The sequence below is a fragment of the Podarcis vaucheri genome (assembly GCF_965113315.1).
Source record: "Podarcis vaucheri genome assembly, chromosome: 5".
NCBI classification, from domain to species: Eukaryota; Metazoa; Chordata; class Lepidosauria; order Squamata; family Lacertidae; genus Podarcis; species Podarcis vaucheri.
The window spans coordinates 4,349,489-4,368,514 of NC_138763.1; the positions used below are offsets into that span (position 1 = coordinate 4,349,489).

Genomic DNA, 19,026 nt, shown 5'->3' on the forward strand with positions numbered 1-19,026 from the left:
TTGAAGGTGGAAGCCCTTGTGGAGGGTTTCCACCGATGGGGCTCATTAGGCAAACCCCCCACTATTCACTATGTAAATGACATCTCTTAAAGGTAAAGGGACCCCTGACCGTTCGGTCCAGTTGCGGACGACTCTGGGGTTGCGGCGCTCATCTCGCTTTATTAGCTGAGGGAGCCGGCGTACAGCTTCCGGGTCATGTGGCCAGTATGACTAAGCCGCTTCTGGAGAACCAGAGCAGCGCACGGAAACGCCGTTTACCTTCCTACGGAGCGGTACCTATTTATCTACTTGCACTTTGACGTGCTTTCAAACTGCTGGGTTGGCAGGAGCAGGGACCGAGCAACGGGAGTTCACCCCGTCGTGGGGATTCGAACCTCCGATTTGAACCACCAACCTTCTGATCGGCAAGCCCTAGGCTCTGTGGTTTAGACCACAGTGCCACCCATCTCTTATATGCCCTTAAAAGCATTTCATACTGGGTTTCTGCAGGGTATCCCATATAAGTGGCTGCTGCTTACATGGCCTCGGTCCAGTATATCTGCAGGAGCATCTCTACCCCCATCGTTCTGCCCGGGTGCTGAGGGCCTTCTGTCAGTTCCCTCACTGCAAGAAGCCAAGTTACAGGGAACCAGGCAGAGGGCCTTCTCGGTAGTGGCACCCACCCTGTGGAACGCTCCCCCCACCAAATGTCAAAGAGAACAACAACTACCAGACTTTTAGAAGACATCTGCAGGCAGCCCTGTTTAGGGAAACTTTTAATGTTTGATGCAGTACTGTATTTTAATACTTTGTTGGAAGCCGCCCAGAGTGGCTGGCTGGGGAAGCACGGCCAGATGGGCGGGGTATAAATAAATTATTATTATTATTATTATTATTATTATTATTATTATTATTATTATTTGAAAATGATGGTATACAACATTCTAGCCCATCTCCAACACAAACTAGGGCTGTGTACATGTTGCACCTTGAAGCACAATTTTCCCCTCAAAGAATTCTGGGCATTGTAGTTTACCACTTACGAGTTACAGATTTTTTTTGAGGGGGGGGGGAAATGTGCATTGAAATGTAGTTGTTTTTCTTGGATGGAACCTTTCAGCTGAAGCACCAGAGTTAACCCCAAATTAGTATCAATGTATATATTTTAATTAAATCCCATTTTTTCTTGTCTTCCGTGAAGCTCAAAGTCACCTTTAAAGGGCTGCTCTTATTTTGATGTTTTTGTCCCCTGTGTTCTGAGTGCTGTGCAGATCATAGGCATGGCCGTTATGTTTTCTCCCCGAAGAACATGGCTGCCCATTAAAGTTTAGGCAAAGATGACAGGGAAAATGTGCCACAGTAAAGGAGCAGCAAAGGTTCAGCAGTGGCTGGTAGACTTTGGTTTGTAGAGGAGCTACTTTTGCCAAGATGGCAAGTTGTACTCTTTTGCAGGGCTTGAGAATTGTTTTGGTGGTGGCTGAATGCTTTGCAGGCCAAGGCAACTGATCAGCAGCCCAAACATTTGGCTAGCAGAAAGGAACATTTCTCAGTCTGGAAGAACAAGACCTCTTTAGCTGGATCGCATTATGTATGGAAAAATGCAGTATGACTAACAGGTTGAATATGTCCCCCGGTACTGTCTGGTATCTAATCTTCTCCCCCCAAAAAATCTCGTTTGCTTTTTGCAATAAAATAACTAACATTTTATCTGCTTGACAGCCATGAAGAACTATATTCCAGCCGACCATATGGAGCACTGGATTCTGGCTTCAATAGTGTGGACAGCGGAGACAAAAGGTGGTCAGGAAATGAAGTAAGTATACTTGTTTTGTTTCTATTTGGTGGATAATTGTAGCATATGTGAAAAGGAAAAAATCAGGCAGAACAGCCGTGGAAGACTCAATTGCTAAAATGCATAGGGCTGCAATTTTGCAACGGCTTATTCTGCAGTCACCCAAGGACTGAGGCCAGTGTGCCATTTCCACATCTGAGATTATTTTCAATCTGATAATGGTGATGCGGGAAAGGACTTGCAAGCACTGCTCTTTGCTCCACATCTCATTTCAAAACTCTTTAAATTGAAAACAATACAAACTCACAAAAAGTGTACTTTGCCTACATGTGATTCAGATCACTGGAGTGACTTGAAGGAGGAGCTCTTTCTAACATTATATTAGAGTGCTGCAGATCTTGTTTTCGTGGACGTATTTCACAATCTTTGTTTTCTTAATTGTCCGGTGTATTTTTTCAATGAAGCCTACAGATGAATTTTCTGATCTTCCTCTGCGAGTGGCAGAAATCACAAAAGAACAAAGACTGAGAAGAGAGAGTCAGTACCAGGAACACCGAGGGAGCATGGTTGTCACCAATGGTGGAGGTAAATGGCACTGAGAAAAAAGCCACCATTGCATATTTGGTTGCTCCCACGTTACATGGCAAGATTCTGGTGCGCTTTGTGGAGCATCATCTATGTCCAAGAAGTATCTTTTCAGACCTATTTTATTTTACCCCTTTGTCTTAAAAAGCTCTATATGCAGCTTAATTGGAGGAGCCAAATGGCATTTTTACGCAGCCAGGATGATGGAGGAATCTTTATTTTAGTTTCTCCTTCAAATGCTGATAAGTGGAATGACTGCAAGTAGCTCCTAGGAGAAGAGAATCCAAATAACACTTGGTTCCACTACCACAAGAAGCTGTAAAAGATTGAGGACCAGGAAACAGTAACCTTTAACTGAGGGAAATTGGGTCTCTTTGAGTTTGCTATATCTTCCAGCATAGCACCTTTAAAAAATAATTTAAAAACCTGTTGACTTGCTCCTTGTGTAATTTGCTTCTTATCTGCGCTATTCTAAAGGATTTTGGATACTGGGTTGTGCAGTATTTTCATAAGTTTTCCTGCAACAACAACATAGCAAAGCCTTATTGGGCTTACAGAAGCAGTGATGAATAAAAAATGCCCCAGTTAACATAATGAGTGGAGGGATCAATGAGAGCAGACCTTTCTGAGCTTCATGCTCTTGTTGTAGCTTTCATACACTTCTGAATGTGTGTGAGTCCCTCCCACCATCTTATTCCTTTTACAATATTTGTACCCCTTCCTCTTAACCTTCTGCTTTCTTAATTTCACATTTTATATGTGAAGGTAGCCAAAATAAAATATAATTGCAGGCTTGACTGCAAGCATCATCTTTGGTGTTTGCAGAATAATCTAACAAACCAAAAGCTGTTCTAACATGTCATTTTACAGATTCAAGTTGGTCAGAACAGTATTGCTTTGCATGTTAATGTGCATGTTTCACTTACCAATTCACAAAGGTGCTTCAGAGGTTTCTGAGTTTGCATATTGATTAGAAGCCAGAAATACCCGTAACTTAAAGCACTTCTTTGGATATGGATAGCAAAAGTCTAAGCAACTTGTGTCTGCAAAATACAACATTAGATAGAATTGGGATGCAAGATGACCTTAACAGATTGGAGAACTTGGCCCAAACTAGCAAAATGAATTTCAACAGGGACAAATATGAGGTTCTGCACTTAGGCAGGAAGAACTAGTTGCAGAAATATAAAATGGGGGACACCTGGTTTGCCAGTAGTACATATGAAAAGGATTTAGGGGTCTTAGTAGACCACAAGCTTAACTGAGTCAACAGTGTGATGCAGCAGCAAAAATAAGCTAACACTGTTCTAGGCTGCATCAACAGAAGTATAGTGTGCAGATAAAGGGAAGCAATAGTACCACTCTATTCTGCCTTGGTCAGACCACACCTGGAGTACTGTGTTTAGTTCTGGGTGCCACAATTTAAGAAGGGTGTTGACAAGCTAGAAGGTGTGCAGAGGGCGGCAACCAAGATGATCAAGGGTCTGGAAACCAAACCTTATGGGGAGTGGTTGAGGGAGTTGGGTGTGTTTAGCCTAAAAGAGGATACTTAGAGGAGATATTTGGAAAAGGAACCAAGCTAGGAAGCTGGGGCCCGAACCAATGGACTCAAGTTACAATGAAGGAGATTCCAACTAAACATCAGGAAGAACTTTCTGATGGTAAGAGCATCTTCAGCAGTGGGGCGGACTCCCTTGAGAGGTGGTGGACGCTCCTTCCTTTGAGGTTTTTTAAGCAAAGGTTGGATGGCCATCTCTAGTGAATGCTTTAGTTGAGTTTCCTGCATTGTAGGGAGTTGGACTAGCTGACCCTTCGCATTCCTTCCAACTCTACAATTCTATGGTTCTATAGTCTTGAGAGACTAATATTGCTACTCACCACTAATAGATCATTCTTGGCAAGTAAGCCAAAGTGCAGGTGGAAAAGAGTTTTTCAATTTAGTGTGTGTTACGTAAGTGAATTGCTGTAAACTATTCATTTCTGGTTACATTAGTGAGCAATAAAACCCTAGCATGGTGGGATTTTTCTTTGTCTATAATGCGTTCTAAAGTATGAAATGGCTCTTTGTTTAATATTAGTTGGAAATCTCCTCCCAATCAGCAGTTTTTATAAAGAGCTTGATCTATACTTTGCTGGCTGATTGTATGAGCCACTCTGCAGCGAGAGATTTCCTGAATAAATATGGTCAGACCTGATGGAGCTGCTGCAGTCTTAACTCCTGTTAACTCTCTCTGCGCCTCCCCCTTCCCCCAGCTGCTTATCTAATTACGGTCCTTCTCTTTGTATATGCCAAGTGGAACATGATCTGGATCAGATCGACTTTATTGACAGTTGTGTCACCGAAGAGGAGGAGGAAGAGGTGAGGCAATCCAAGTGCATGGAGTCAGACAGCCTCAGCTCACAGTTCATGGCATATATTGAACAACGGCGAATATCTTACGAGGTGGTGCTTCCTTTTAATTTGTGTGTGTGTGTGCCCCTGTGAAATCCCCTTTTGTTTGTGTTGTTTCTCATCCACAGTTGCTATTATTGGTTGACTTTTAGATCTGGAGATTCAGAGTTTTTGGAGCAGTCCCGATGCTGTGCTTTCAGCTACTGACTCAAAGCACTGTGCTCTGGGGTCTTGTAGATGTTCAAGGTGCTAGTTTTGACTGCAATAGAGTCTCAATGGATATCTGCTCAATTGGCCTTTCTCTCCCATGTGCTATGTCCATGGTGGTCCGTGCAACAGTCTGGGTGCAGAATCTGAGAAGTATCCAATGGGACGTTGCCTTACTTTCCTCCTCTCTCGATTCCCCCCCCCCTTACGTGCCCAAAAATCTGTTCCAGATTTTGAGGCTGCATGGGTCTGCAGGAGGGAGGAGAGGAAGGTGAAATCCCATTTATGTGAGCAGAAGCCTGTTCTGCCTGCACACAGACAGTTTTCCAGTGCTATATAGCCTCACCTCCCATTACCACCCCCACCCCTAAATCCAAATTAGGGTGTTGCAAGCAAGGGGGGGCAAGCAAGGGCTTTTTTCAGAGGTACTTGGATGTGTAATAATAATAATCATATGGTGCTTTGCTATCCTTTTATTGTAGGCAGTTTTATGCCACTTCATTGTATATATCAAATCCATTCTGATCTGCTTTTAAGAGTTTTCTTTTAGCTAATCTGCATTTGCATCCTCTTTGGGTGGGTGTACCTCAGATATTGTCTCATCAGCAACCAGAGTGTGGATCCAAGTCCATCCACTAATCTCGGGGGGAGGGGGGGTGCAGGCCTCTTGGCCTGTTAGCACAAATCTGCCCCTCCCAGTATAGTGTCATGGCAATTTCTGATGCCCCAAGGGAAGGCAAAAATAAAGGTCAAGCATCTGTAAAGTATGACTTTTCTGGCTTCCTAAGAAATAAAGACATTCAGCAAGTTTTGGGATTTATTCTTGGAACATAAGATTGAACAATGTACAGCCTGTGTCCTTAAGCATTGTGCTGTTTTAAATCTGCCCCGTGGTATTTCAACTGAAAGGTTACAATTAAGCAATCCAGGCTCATTTCCTTGTACCAGCACTCTCACTTTAGAGTCTCCAGTTGTTTTGTGGGCCAGCCTAAAGGAAGCATCTCTTCCCCATAATGAGAAGAGTAGGGAGATATTTTCTTCATTTCACATAATTAGATGCATAGCTTTACAGTAACAAAAAAAATTAGGTCCAGAAAACAGAACTGAATCCCCATTGTTCTGTTATATTGTGCCTTCTGGTTTTTCAAAATTAGACCAGTTTAGTTTTTATGCCACAAAATGGAGCGAGCTTCTTGAATGAATGAGCTCAGCCATTTTGGGACGGCATGCTCCTTGAGATAACAGTGTGTTTTTTGAACCTTCATTTTGAGCATGCTTTTTATAGGGCCAGTTTGATTACAAACACCAACTTTGAGAGTTACGTGGTTGTTCATTCTGTCATACTCTGCAATAATCCTGAATCAGTGTAAACAGGTCTTTGGGGGAATGTATACAAGTGTCCTTCTATTAAAGTAACACTGCAGTGGCTACTTCACTTTAAGAAAACCAAAACCAAACACCTCTGGTTGGAAGCAGCTAAATGGCTGTAGTTTATAGGCAGTTAAATACTGAGGCCAGTTGCCTTGTGTTTAACTCAAAAAAGTGCATCCATCGTTGCAATTCTGAAAACTTTATAAGATTTCCCTCTTGACTGTTCTCTGCATGTGCCACCTGTAAAAAAAAAGTACAGCACATTACATATTTTGTGGCTTCCTGCAGCTCTGCAAATCCTCCGAACTAGACATGCTTGTAAGACCTTCTCTTCAGGCTGGCTTTTTAATAGATGCAGCTAAGCTGGCACAGGGGCAGTTTGGGATTTTGATGGATTCAGTGCTATGTGGGAGAACATGCCAATGTATTTTTGGATGCATGTTTCTAATCTGGAGATATATTTGAATTAATAGAGCTGTTAAAATGCTCTCCAAACGTTAAGAGTGTGTGCTTTGCTTAAAGCTGAAGTGCTTGACTGGTTCAAAGTAAACTTAGCAACCTTTGGAAGGGTACTTAATGGCAGTGCACGATATAATATTGGCTCTTTTTTGTGGTCTTAAATGTCTCCTTTAAAACTAAGGGCAGTGGGGGTAGAATTCACTTTGGTTTTGGCCTTTTAACTGCTGTGGGCATATTGAGGGGCAAAGGACCCCCCTCCTGTTACCATCTGGACTGTAGGAAAGGAAGGGCTCTTAATAAGCCTAAAATCACTAGGAAATGTTAAAGTAATACATTTATTCCTCCATGGCCTCTAATCTAAACCTTTTCTGCATAAGTCTAATGGGAGGCTTGAAACAGTGGGCTGCATCCCATGTGTACAGGCAGCCTGCACGGGATAATCTTCTACTTTGCTTAACAAGTAGCCCATTCTGCAATCGGATTACAATCTGTGCCTTCACATATATGTTACAATGCGAAACTGGGTTGAAGTGCATTTTGTTTGGCTTATTGTTGTCCCAGTGATCTCTTCCACTTCATATCCCACGCATATGTACTTGGGGGCCCAACATAACCGCCATTATTCTCTTAAGGCTAAGCGGCAGTGAGACTTGCAGTTCCCTAATTACCGGGATGATCTTCCAATTGAGTGCACTGGGGTTTCCCCGGGGGCTGAATATGCTGCTTTTGTGTACTGTGGGATAATACCGCCATGTCTGTGGGCCAGCTTAATTGCTATTTGTTCAGTGGTTGGCTAAAAAGGTCCTTTATATCCCCCCCCCCCCAATTTCCATTCTTGAAATTGCAGTGGCTCATATTTCTTCTGACCGTATATTAGTTCCGCAAGTCCAGTAATGAGACAAGAAGGATCACGTTGCTGCCCAAGGCATAATTCAGGAGGAGACCCGTAGGCTACTAAAATCCAGAATTCTCTTCAGAGTTAGCAAGGGGGCGCCAGCTCTTAGTGAAAAATAAATGTGTGTGTGTATGAACTCAAACCACTTTAAATTACAACAGCATTTTGGAAAATAGTACCTAAGAACAAATGGGTCATTTATAGATTTTGTTTCAGTAAACGAGATTGTTAGTTTGAGAATTAGTGGCCTTTAAGATGTCTAGATCAAAATTAATTCATGTGAGAAAAATACTAGACAGGAGGAAGTTAAGGATTTTGCTTTAGGAAAATGGGTTAATTTACATTCAATGGACGCCTTCATCTGCCTCTGCCGCAATAAAACAGCTCTCTTCAGCCACAGCAGGCACTGTAATTCTCCAACGGTTTGACTTTGCCTCCGATGGCTGACTCTTCCATCGTCTCTCGAGACAGATGGATGCAAACAACCAGTTTAACAATGGTCAGTGGTGGTGGTTCTGCCGTTATGGAATTTCCTCACCTTTAGGTTCAGCATAGGCTCAACATTGAACTAAGGTCAGGGCTAACTGTGGTTTATTACTTTAATCCCAGTTAGGAGTTTAAAAGTAGAACAAAACTGTAGTTTTCCTTGCTGAGGTAATCCCCATCCTTGAAGGGGTGTGCTCAGGAAATTAACAGCTTGAGCTGCTTGTCGCCTTGCAAGCAAAGAGGCAGGAAAACTGTCATGGTCACGATTTAATCTGTGCAGATGTAGTACTTAGGGCAAGCCATGATTTGCAAACCCAAATCCTGGCTTTAGGACAACCCTTAACTGCTGTTTAGGTATTCACACATTACCTTAAGCCATGGTTGATTGTTTTGTCTAGAGTGGGGCATTAGCAAACCTGTTGAAATTTTGCCGGCATATGAAATTCCATGTCCTTTTTAAGTAGTGTACCTCATGAGAAAAGTGGGTAATACATTTAAAAATAGCTCTTTTTCATCCCCATGTGAATTGAAGCTGGCAGATTTGAAAATCTAAACAAGACAACACTGAGGTTTATAAAACTGACAAGGACCAAATACTAAAAATTAACCCATTTTCTTACAGCACAGTGCTTCACTTCCTCCTGTCTAATATTTTTCTCACACTGATTAATTTCGATCTGGACAACTTAAAAGACCACTAATTCTCAAGTTTGGTGCGATTGGCAGACTTGCTCTGGCAAAGGGAGCTGACATTTGGAACCATCCACAATGCACTAGAAATAATTATTTTTGTATCTCATTTCTTCCTTCACTAAGGGGTCACCAGTAAAACCAACACCCATCCGGGAATTCCACAGGTCAGAAGATGCCAGAAGATACTTGCATCATAATAGGTGAGTACTTTTGTCAAGAGAACAAGCTGGCCGTCACAAATACTCTTTTCCAACAACACATCAAGAAGAGGTGGCAAGAATACACAGAGGAATTATACCAGAAAGATATGGATTTCTTGTACACCCCAGGTAGTGTGGTTGCTGACCTTGAGCCAGACACCCTGGAGAGTGAAGTCAAATGGGCCATAGAAAGCACTGCTAATAACAAGGCCAGTGGAAGTGATGATATTCCAGGTGAACTATTTAAAATTTTAAAAGATGATGCTGTTAAGGTGCTACACTCAAAATGCCAGCAAGTTTGGAAAACTCAGCAGTGGCCAGAGGATTGGAGAAGATCAGTCTACATCCCAATCCCAAAGAATGGCAGTGCCAAAGAATGCTCCAACTATTGCACTCATTTCACACGCCAACAAGGTTATGCTTAAAATTCTACAAGGCAGGCTTAAGCAGTATGTGGATCGAGAACTCCCAGAAGTGCAAGCTGGATTTCGAAGGGGCAGAGGAACCAGAGACCAAATTGCAAACATACGCTGGATTATGGAGAAAGCTAGAGAGTTCCAGAAAGACATCTACTTCTGCTTCATTGACTATGTGGACCACAGCAAACTATGGCAAGTTCTAAAAGAAATGTGAGTGCCTGATCACCTCACCTGTCTCCTGAGAAATCTCTATGTGGGACAAGAAGCTACAGTTAGAACTGGATATGGAACAACTGATTGGTTCAAAATTGAGAAAGGAGTACAACAAGGCTGTATATTGTCTCCCTGTTTATTTAACTTATATGCAGAATTCATCATGGGAAAGGCTGGGCTGGATGAATCCCAAGCCGGAATTAAGATTGCTGGAAGAAATATCAACAACCTCAGATATGCAGATGACACAACCTTGGTGGCAGAAAGTGAGGAGGAATTAAAGAACCTCTTAATGAGGGTGAAAGAGGAGAGCGCAAAATATGGTCTGAAGTTCAACATCAAAAAACCTAAGATCATGGCCACTGGTCCCATCACCTCCTGGCAAATAGAAGGGGAAGAAATGGAGGCAGTGAGAGATTTTACTTTCTTGGGCTCCATGATCACTTCAGATGGTGACAGCAGTCACAAAATTAAAAGATGCCTGCTTCTTGGGAGAAAATCAATGGCAAACCTAGACAGCATCTTAAAAAGCAGAGACATCACCTTGCCGACAAAGGTCCATATAGTTAAAGCTATGATTTTCCCAGTAGTGATGTATGAGAAGAGAAGACTCCCTGGAAAAGACCCTGATGTTGGGAAAGATGGAGGGCACAAGGGGAAGGGGACAACAGAGGACGAGATGGTGGGACAGTGTTCTTGAAGCTACCAGCATGAGTTTGACCAAGCTGCGGGAGGCAGTGGAAGACAGGGGTACCTGGTGTGCTCTGGTCCATGGTTTCACGAAGAGTCAGACACGACGAAACGACTGAACAACAACAAATTTTGTTCCATACGCTCAGAGCTTAGGAATCAGCAAGGTGAATCATGCTGCAGTGTGAGGAAACATGTCACCTGATAAATTGGGTGCCATTTCTTTAGTCTTGTGATCACAAAGTGCTGCATTTTTAGCACAGGGTCCCAGAGTCTTTGCATATATTGCCTTACTGGGCCAAATGCAAACATAATGTTTCTGTCCTTGTAACCATGGTTGAGAGATCAGGAGCCCCTCAGTGTGAGGGTTTGTATACTCCTTGCCCCCTAACACGTGCGATTCCCCTCCACCATTCCCTTTCCATAGCAGTGTTGCATCTGCACCTGTGTTAGCAATCACCATACTTAGAAGTGGGGGTTGAAAAGTAATTTGTTATAACGATGGTTGCCATTAATTTTCGGTGTATACATATTACCAGGTCTGAAAAGGGAAATGGAGCAGGGGGTACACACAAGAGAAGAAGGAGAGGCATATGCAAATAGCCAAGGTTAAGAATCTGATAACATCATGTCTGCACCAGGTTATGGTGTGTTACTGATTATAGTACAATCCTTTTATTGGGTTGTTGGATGCAGAAGTATTTTGTCCCACATAATACATGATCGGTGTCAGCAGTAAGTCTTCACTGTTCACCATTTATGGCAATAATGCTCCCAGTTTTTGTTAAGCATAAGCAGTGTTGCTTCATAAATGAAGCTTTGCAGCTTGTTAGGATCCATTTTTTCCAGAACAGAAAGAGGAACCTGCTAGACTATTATTCACCATGGGATGTTACAGAATAACGCTCCTTGAAATCCGAGTCTTTAAAAGATTTCCCCCTGCCCTGCTCCCGGTTCCATAGCTGATCCAAATGTAGCAGGGACTGCTAAAACAAAGTAAATGTGCTTTTTGAAGAGTTTGTGTGCTTGGTAGATAAGCTTTTAATTACCTAACCAAAAATGGGCATGATGGTGATGAGCCTGACCTGGGACCCTGGGAGCTTAAATTAGAACAAGGCATCTGAGTGGGATGGTGCCTCAGACTGGCTTATGTTAACAAAATCTCTATTGTTGGTTATCAGGATAAATATAGATCTGGTTAAATTCATGCCAGCTTAAACTGCCTTATTCATGATATTCCAAACCAAACTTAAGATTCATGGATGGAGAGCAGGAAACGGTTCGTTGGCTGCTGGTGGGGACGCTGCTAATGAATGCTGCTCACTTTGGGGAGAACTGATGCTGCTTTACAAATTGCCATTGTCCGCCTGGATGTTTGCCTGGTCTGTTCCCCCGTCCTCAACTCATCCTTTGTAAATAAGCAGATATTACAGATCACCGAAGTGCAGCAAGTCTCCAGCACACTCTCCCCATGCAAGAGCTAAAACCCTGTGGACGACTGACCCTGGCGCTTCCTGGTGCTCAGTGAAGTGGGGGAGCACAGGACAATGTAGTTCATTTAATGAGAATGTCATCAGCTGCAGCTAAAGTGAAGGATCTGTCAGCTTTGATAAATCTGTTTCTCCACTTTGCCTCGAGTGGGAGCTTAGTATGCAGGCCGAGAAGAGAATCTCATTTTCTTCAGAGTAGCAAAGAAGAGTATGTCACTAGAAATTTAAAAGCAAGATATCCAAATGAAATTTGATGCTTTGTGGTATACATTCAAAGTGCAAATAAACTTTTAGAGCTGAACTTGATCTTGCCATTTATGTTCTCTCTCACCCAACCTGATAATTGTGGTTAAGGGTGATTAACTACATTGGTTTTGCTCAGTTTGAATGTTTTTATTTCTGAAGAAATCCTATCTTTCTTCATCTTTTCAAAATTCCATTGCCCAAGGCAGCTGATTCTGCACTCTACTACCCAGATTGAATTTAGTTGCTGTTTAGCCCTAAAACATGAACATTTTAGGCCTACTTATCTTAATTTTACTATTTTCTTAAAAGGGTTTGCTCTGTCTACTCATATGCTGTAACATTTCTTCCATTTTCTTTTTTCCATTTTCTCTGGGTCAATTACCACTACCACCCACTGTGTATTTCTGTTTTCAGAGATGGAGATGAATTAAGACGACCTGAAAGTCTGAGCTTGACACATGACAGAGACCGACAGCAACTTCTGAGGAACTGCTTAGATCGAGCAGAAAGGTAAGGCTGTGAGTGATATGTGGTGCCCCTCATTTAAAATGAAGTGCAGGTCTGGCCCATTGTGCAAATAAGCTTTCTTTAAAAGCAAGCTACAGCTGTGGCATCCTATGTAAAACTGACTGCAAAGACCATTTACTGTTTCCTATGGCTTAATCACTGTGTGCATGTTGCCCAAGGAAAATGTTTAGACAATTAGGAAGAGGAGCTTTATTATGTTAACCATCTTTTTAGAGCATTATGCACAGCGAAGGGGAAATACTTATTCTGTATCCAACAATGTTCTGTTTTGCCCCCTCAGAGGTTCTGGCGACTCATCTTGCCTTCTTTTGCTGTCCGGCACCCATAATCAGGTAATTCGTGTTGCACATTGGGAAGTGTGCTGCTTAGTGTGTAGCTCATGAGTAGGCAAACTAAGGCCCGGGGGCTGGATCCGGCCCAATCACCTTCTAAATCCGGCCTGCAGACGGTCCGGGAGTCAGCATGTCTTTGCATGAGTAGAATGTGTCCTTTTATTTAAAATGCATCTCTGGGTTATTTGTGGGGCATAGGAATTCGTTTATATATTTTTTCAAAATATAGTCCGGCCCCCCACAAGGTCTGAGGGACAGTGGACCGGCCCCCTGCTGAAAAAGTTTGCTGACCCCTGGTGTGGCTGGTTGCTTTCTTTCTGATGCACATTCCAAATTAACGTTCTTCCAGGTCTCTCACTCGGATGCAGATCCACACAAAAGGCGTGAGCATTTAGTGGAGCGTACCCGGAGGGAAGCCCAGCTTGCTGCGCTACAGTACGAGGAGGAGAAGATGAGGACAAAACAGATCCAAAGGGAGGCCGTCCTCGACTTTGTCAAGGTAGGTCAAGTTAGGTTTTCAGGTTTAGTGTGCAATTCTCCAGGGAGAGGTGGTGGTGGTCCCATGCCTTCCAGTTATACAGTGGCCTCAGTACTCCCTCTCTTGCGACTATATATTTAAAGGCCAGACCTTCTCCCACCCCAGAAGAAAGTTGTAGGGGGTCTTATATAGCATGGCTAGCTGTGCATGCACACACCTGTACACTGAGCGCGATAGGAACCCTCCACCACTCTGAATTAGTCTGCATGCTGAATAACCCTCTTCTAATTGCTGCGCAGAGTCTGGCATTGCTGTTAAGGTCCACATATACTGAGGGTGGGAGGCAAGTGGTATTGGCACCATGTTCTGCCCCACCCCTGATTCATTTATCCATACAGGGTTTGCCACACCCCTACCCAGGAGCTGAATCTTGCCCAGATTTTGTTTTCAAGAAGTCTAGCAGCTGGTCACATGGTTTGGCAGCAGACGTGTAATAAGATACAGGCTACTTCTTCTGAAACTCGATGGGGAACTAATAGTTCTGAAAGGGTGTAAGGTTGTTTATTGATAGGCCCTGCTGCTTGCTCTGTTTTACTGGAAATTGGATTGCTTTCGTCACCATTGGGGTTTTCATCACCCTCCACACCGTGAGCTCTTTGAGGGGGGCTTAGAGGACTGTCACCCAGAGCACAGCACAGCTGCCTCAGACTGTGGCTGCACATCAGGTGGAAGAAACGTATCACAGAAAGTGGTGAAGATCAGGAATGATTTGGGATAGAGTTTGTTTAAAGGGATCTTCCAACTTCATACTTTTGTAGCGGATTTATTGTCATTATGATGCAATGTAGTGACACACACTGAGATGGAGAAGTTGTAGACCAACCCAGCCTTACAGTAGTAGATTTAGGAGAATGCTGATGTATTTGGTTCCAAAACTGAGTTACCTAAGGAACATGATGCCACCTCTAACCTCTTTCTCCTAGGCAGATGGGTTCTGTTCACAGGTCAATAAAATGGTTCCGCTTAGGAACTGCTTATGTTCGTGGAACAGTTCTTGCCCATCTTGCCACCCAGTGGCGTAGTGTGGGGGGTGCCAGGGGTGCCGGCCGCACCGGGCGCAACATCTGGGGGGGGGGCGCGAGTCCAGAGGGAAGGGACAAGTTCCTTCCTCGGCCGGGCTCCCCGCCGCCACAGCCAGCCTTGCGCCCTAGCGCACGCGCGCCCCCCACCGCCGCCGCTGCGTCTGCGCTCCACTCACTGCTCGCAGGAGGAGCAGCCGCTGCAGCAGCGCCGACACCGGGCACGGGCAGCCTCCGCACCCCGATGCCGACGCCATACCCTCGGCCCAGCCACAGGCGGCGGCTGCTTCTGCCGACTGGGAGGGAGGAGAGCTCCAAGGGGCCTTGCCGCGCCCTGCGCTCCCCAAAACCCTCCAAGAGGAAGCCGGCGGGCGGGCGAGGGTCTCCTGGCAGAAGGGGGCTCCGCTGGCTCCGGCTCTCAGCACAAGTCTCAGCCGCGGGGGGGGGGGGTGAGGACGGAGCACGGCTGGAAGCCCCCGGACCCGGCCGGGAGGAGGAGAGGCGCTCGCCAAGCCCGGATCTGGAGCTCCACCTACAGCCCAAGGAGAGGAGGGGGCAGGGAGGCGCCCGAGGGGAGGGGGCTTCGGCTGCCTCGGCCCGCGGGGGCTCCGCAAATAATAAATTTAATAAATTCCTGCTGAGCCTTTGGGGGGTCCTTGGCTCCTTCGCTCACCCCCAGCCCCAGTGGCGTAGTGTGGGGGGGTGCAGGGGGGCCCGGGCGCAGCATCGGGGGGGGGCGCTCGCACTCGAGTGCTAAAATCCACGGGTTAGGGGGCGCAAATTACTTGCCTTGCCCCGGGTGCTGACAACCCATGCTACGCCACTGTTGCCACCTTATTTCCTATTTACTTGAGCCTGCGTGCTTTTCCCTAGTAAATTGCTCCTTTTCATTCTTCCAAGCAAAAGGCATCCCAGAGCCCTCAGAAGCAAAGCCTTCTGGATAGCGAGGTAAGAACTAAAGCTATAAACCGCCTTATTGTCATTTCCTAAGCTCTTTATGGGGGGTCCCACTTTTACAGAGGCTACAATCATGAGTGCACATACTGAGTAAAACTCCATTTGTCACTGGATCTGATTTAAATCTGCTCAGGAATGAAGTGTAAGCGTAGAGTTTAAAGATCACTACTGTGCCACAGCAGAGAGATGTCTCTTGAGTTTGCCTTCTAAGCCTTCTCCCCACCCCCACCCCTGTTTTGACGTTGGTTGGACTGTGGATTTGTCCATGTAGTCTGTGTCCTGTAAATGTGGCAAATGTATGTAAATAGACCTATTTATATCTGTTACAATATCTTTTTTTTTTTAAACAGTAGAGCTGACGTGAGAGCAGATAATATATTGGGAATATTAAAAAGCACTTTTGGAACTGCTGGTCCTTCAGCCATGTCACCATCAATCCATCCCAAACTTCCAAGTTGTCGTTGAACTGGTGGGTTGGCCACCAGATTCAAGGCTTTTTGCATTGCTTAACATCAATGAACAGTTACGCTCTGCTTTTGCACACTTGCTTCTTCTCTGCAAGTGCACTTGCGTCAGAGCACAGGTCTTCATAGCATGCTCTGCTCACTGAGTTATAGCAATTGCACCAGTCTTCGCTCGCTGGGCACTCTCCATATGTTTTGGACTACAGCTCCCATCACCTCATCTTAAAAAGATACTGTAAATCTGGAAAAGATTTAGAAAAGGGCAACCAAAATAATGAAGGGGGGGAGTCACAGTAATTGGGGCATTTTAGTCTAGAGCAAGAACACGGGTGGCGCTGTGGGTTAAACCACAGAGCCTAGGACTTGCCGATCAGAAGGTTGGCGGTTCGAATCCCCGCGACGGGGTGAGCTCCCGTTGCTCGGTCCCAGCTCCTGCCAACCTAGCAGTTCAAAAGCACAAAGTGCAAGTAGATAAATAGGTACTGCTCCAGCGGGAAGGTAAACGGCGTTTCCGTGTGCTGCTCTGGTTCACCAGAAGCGGCTTAGTCATGCTGGCCACATGACCCGGAAGCTGTCTGCGGACAAACGCCGGCTCCCTCAGCCAATAAAGCGAGATGAGCGCCGCAACCCCAGAGTCGGTCACGACTGGACCTAATGGTCAGGGGTCCCTTTACCTTTACCTTAGTCTAGAGCAAGGGGAAAACATGACAAAGGTATATAAAATTATACCTGGTGACAAGAAAGTGAGGAGAGAAAGGATTCCCTCTCCGTCTCGTAACACTAGAATTTGTAGACATCCATTGATACTGAATGTTGGAAGATTCAGGACAGACAAAGGAAAGTCCTTTTTCACCCGCCGCGTAGTTAAAACTGTGGCATTCACTCCCATAAAAAGTAGTGATGGCCACCAACTTGGATGACTTTAAAAGAGGAATAGGCAAATTCATGAAGAATACAGCTATCCGTGGCTGCTAGGCATGATGGTTGTGTTCTTCCTCTGCCTCTGATGGCCAGTTGCTGGAACTCCCAAGTGAGTGGGGAGAGGGCTCCGGTGACGCACAGGTCTTGCTTGTGGGCTTCCCATTTGGACATCTGGCAAGTCATTGTAAGAACAGGATGCTGGACTGGGCGAGCCATTGGCCTGATCCAGCCAGCCATGCTGGCTGGGGCTGATGGGAGTTGTAGTGCAAAACATCTGGAGGCGCCGGGTTGGCAAGAGTTGAACTTCATACTTGTAGGGTAGCCAGCACTCAAGGCTGATGATATTGGTGCCTTGGAACAGAATTTTGATTGGTTCTCAGCCTCCCTCACATTGGCATCTGTCTTTCCCCACAAGAAGGTTTTATACACCACCAGGGCCAATTTTCTTGTTTAGCTAACGGAAAATAGTTTTTACTTCATGATCAGCCTGTCATAAGACACAACACAATAGACCACAAATACATAGGAAAGTGTTTTCCAGTAGTCTGCTTTCTGTGACTCTGGACTGCTTCCAAATAGTTCTGTTCTTTTTATTTGATCTTTGTTTCAGTTCCTCCCAGGCTGTGTGTGTTCTTTCCTTAATATTGCAGCGTTCTCCACTGGAAAGATTCGCATACCAAATCCTGCTCTTTCTTGGACTCGGCAGCTGAAAGCAAAATAGCTCCTGAATCAGTTGCAGATGTTTTTAATGCTGAGATCATTAAGAGACTAATAGGTTTCTTTCCCCTCTCCCCATTGTTTCAGTTATACTTTACTGATTACCTCCATGTGCCTTCTGCATTAAGAACCTTGTCAGTTCCAGATGTCTGTGTTTGTCTGCATATTTTGTGGTGGTCTCATGTTTCTGATGTTGCCATCTCTCCCGCTTCCCCAGTGTCCCTTCCCGTCCAGAAGGTCTCAGCACACTGATGATAGTGCCTTGCTGGTGGTAAGAATCCTGCACGCAATGGCCTGTTTATGTGTCAGCCTCCTAGATCATAGTTAGCATGTTTTCTATGGTTTGCTGAGATTAGGCAGTTTAGTACCACTCCTAAATAGCATAAAACATGGCTGTCTTTTAATTATAACAGCAATTTTGGTATAAATTGCTACTTTACCCTCCTTCCTTCTGCCTTGGAACGGATTGCAGCTGATGTTCACAGCTATGTGTTCCTGAACTTCCTGTTCTGATTTAGTCCCTGGAACTCATAAGATAAGTGGTTGGTGCAATTCGTGGAAACATTAAAGGTGTGAATAAGCTTTAAGGGGTGAAAGCACCTAAGCAGGTTCTTAGGTTCCTGCCTGGCCTACTCATGGAGTCATCCACACATCAGCTATACAGATAACACATTCATTACAAGGCCCAGAAGTGTTCCAATAAGTACCGGGTGTTATGTCGAGAGATGGTATCTAAATTTTGCATTTCCACTTCCTTGCTGAACCAGTTCAGTATCATAACATGGAATCATAGATTTTGAAGAGGCATGATGTCACCCAGCCTTGTCTATCCAGCTGCAGGATCCCTGTGGCCTAAACCATATATCACAGATACTCATCCATGATTTCCCCTGAAGAACTACTTTTGTAGTTGTTTGGAGCATGGCCCTTTGAATGGCTGCTGGTGATCCATTTGAGTATGTTTAGTTAACCATGACTAAACGCTTTGTTTTTGCCCCTCTCTTTAAATCAGTGGAGGTACTTTTACATCTCTCAAGTATGAATTGTCTATTTTTTTAAAAAAAGTTGTCAACATTTCATGTAACACCATTTCCATGTTTTATGCTATTTCCTTCCTCTGTTGGTATCTCAAAAATAGCGATTGAAATCCATTTTCATGTTCTTTCCTGGCCTGTTTTGCTCTGCCTGCCTTTGCATGATTTGCATGCCTCCAGTTTATTTACTCATTTATATTCTCTTCCGTTAAGTGCTTGAGGTTTCATAATGTGCAGCCATGTTGCTGGCTGAAGAGCACTGAAACTTCACCTAGGTGTGAAGCAGGGACACCCCCCCCAACCCCCCTCCCATCCTGGACATTACATTCAGGCATTTGCCTATTTGTGACTTGAGAGTACAGGGAAGGCAGAGGCCAGAAAATGGGTTCAAAAGTGTGG

General features: G+C 44.7%; 1 protein-coding gene across 1 annotated transcript in view; it reads left to right on the forward strand.

Annotated features, from left to right (window-relative positions):
• Nucleotides 1-19,026, forward strand: part of LRCH3 (leucine rich repeats and calponin homology domain containing 3) — a gene marked incomplete at its 5' end in the record, with an annotated part of 79,668 nt that overhangs the window by 42,717 nt on the left and 17,925 nt on the right. The window contains 9 exons of the mRNA XM_082224101.1: nt 1,699-1,792; nt 2,236-2,356; nt 4,651-4,799; nt 8,983-9,059; nt 12,532-12,627; nt 12,926-12,977; nt 13,327-13,476; nt 15,435-15,482; nt 17,811-17,864. Of these exons, the coding sequence (XP_082080227.1) occupies nt 1,699-1,792; nt 2,236-2,356; nt 4,651-4,799; nt 8,983-9,059; nt 12,532-12,627; nt 12,926-12,977; nt 13,327-13,476; nt 15,435-15,482; nt 17,811-17,864 (841 nt within the window). The remainder of the gene's footprint in view (nt 1-1,698; nt 1,793-2,235; nt 2,357-4,650; nt 4,800-8,982; nt 9,060-12,531; nt 12,628-12,925; nt 12,978-13,326; nt 13,477-15,434; nt 15,483-17,810; nt 17,865-19,026) is intronic.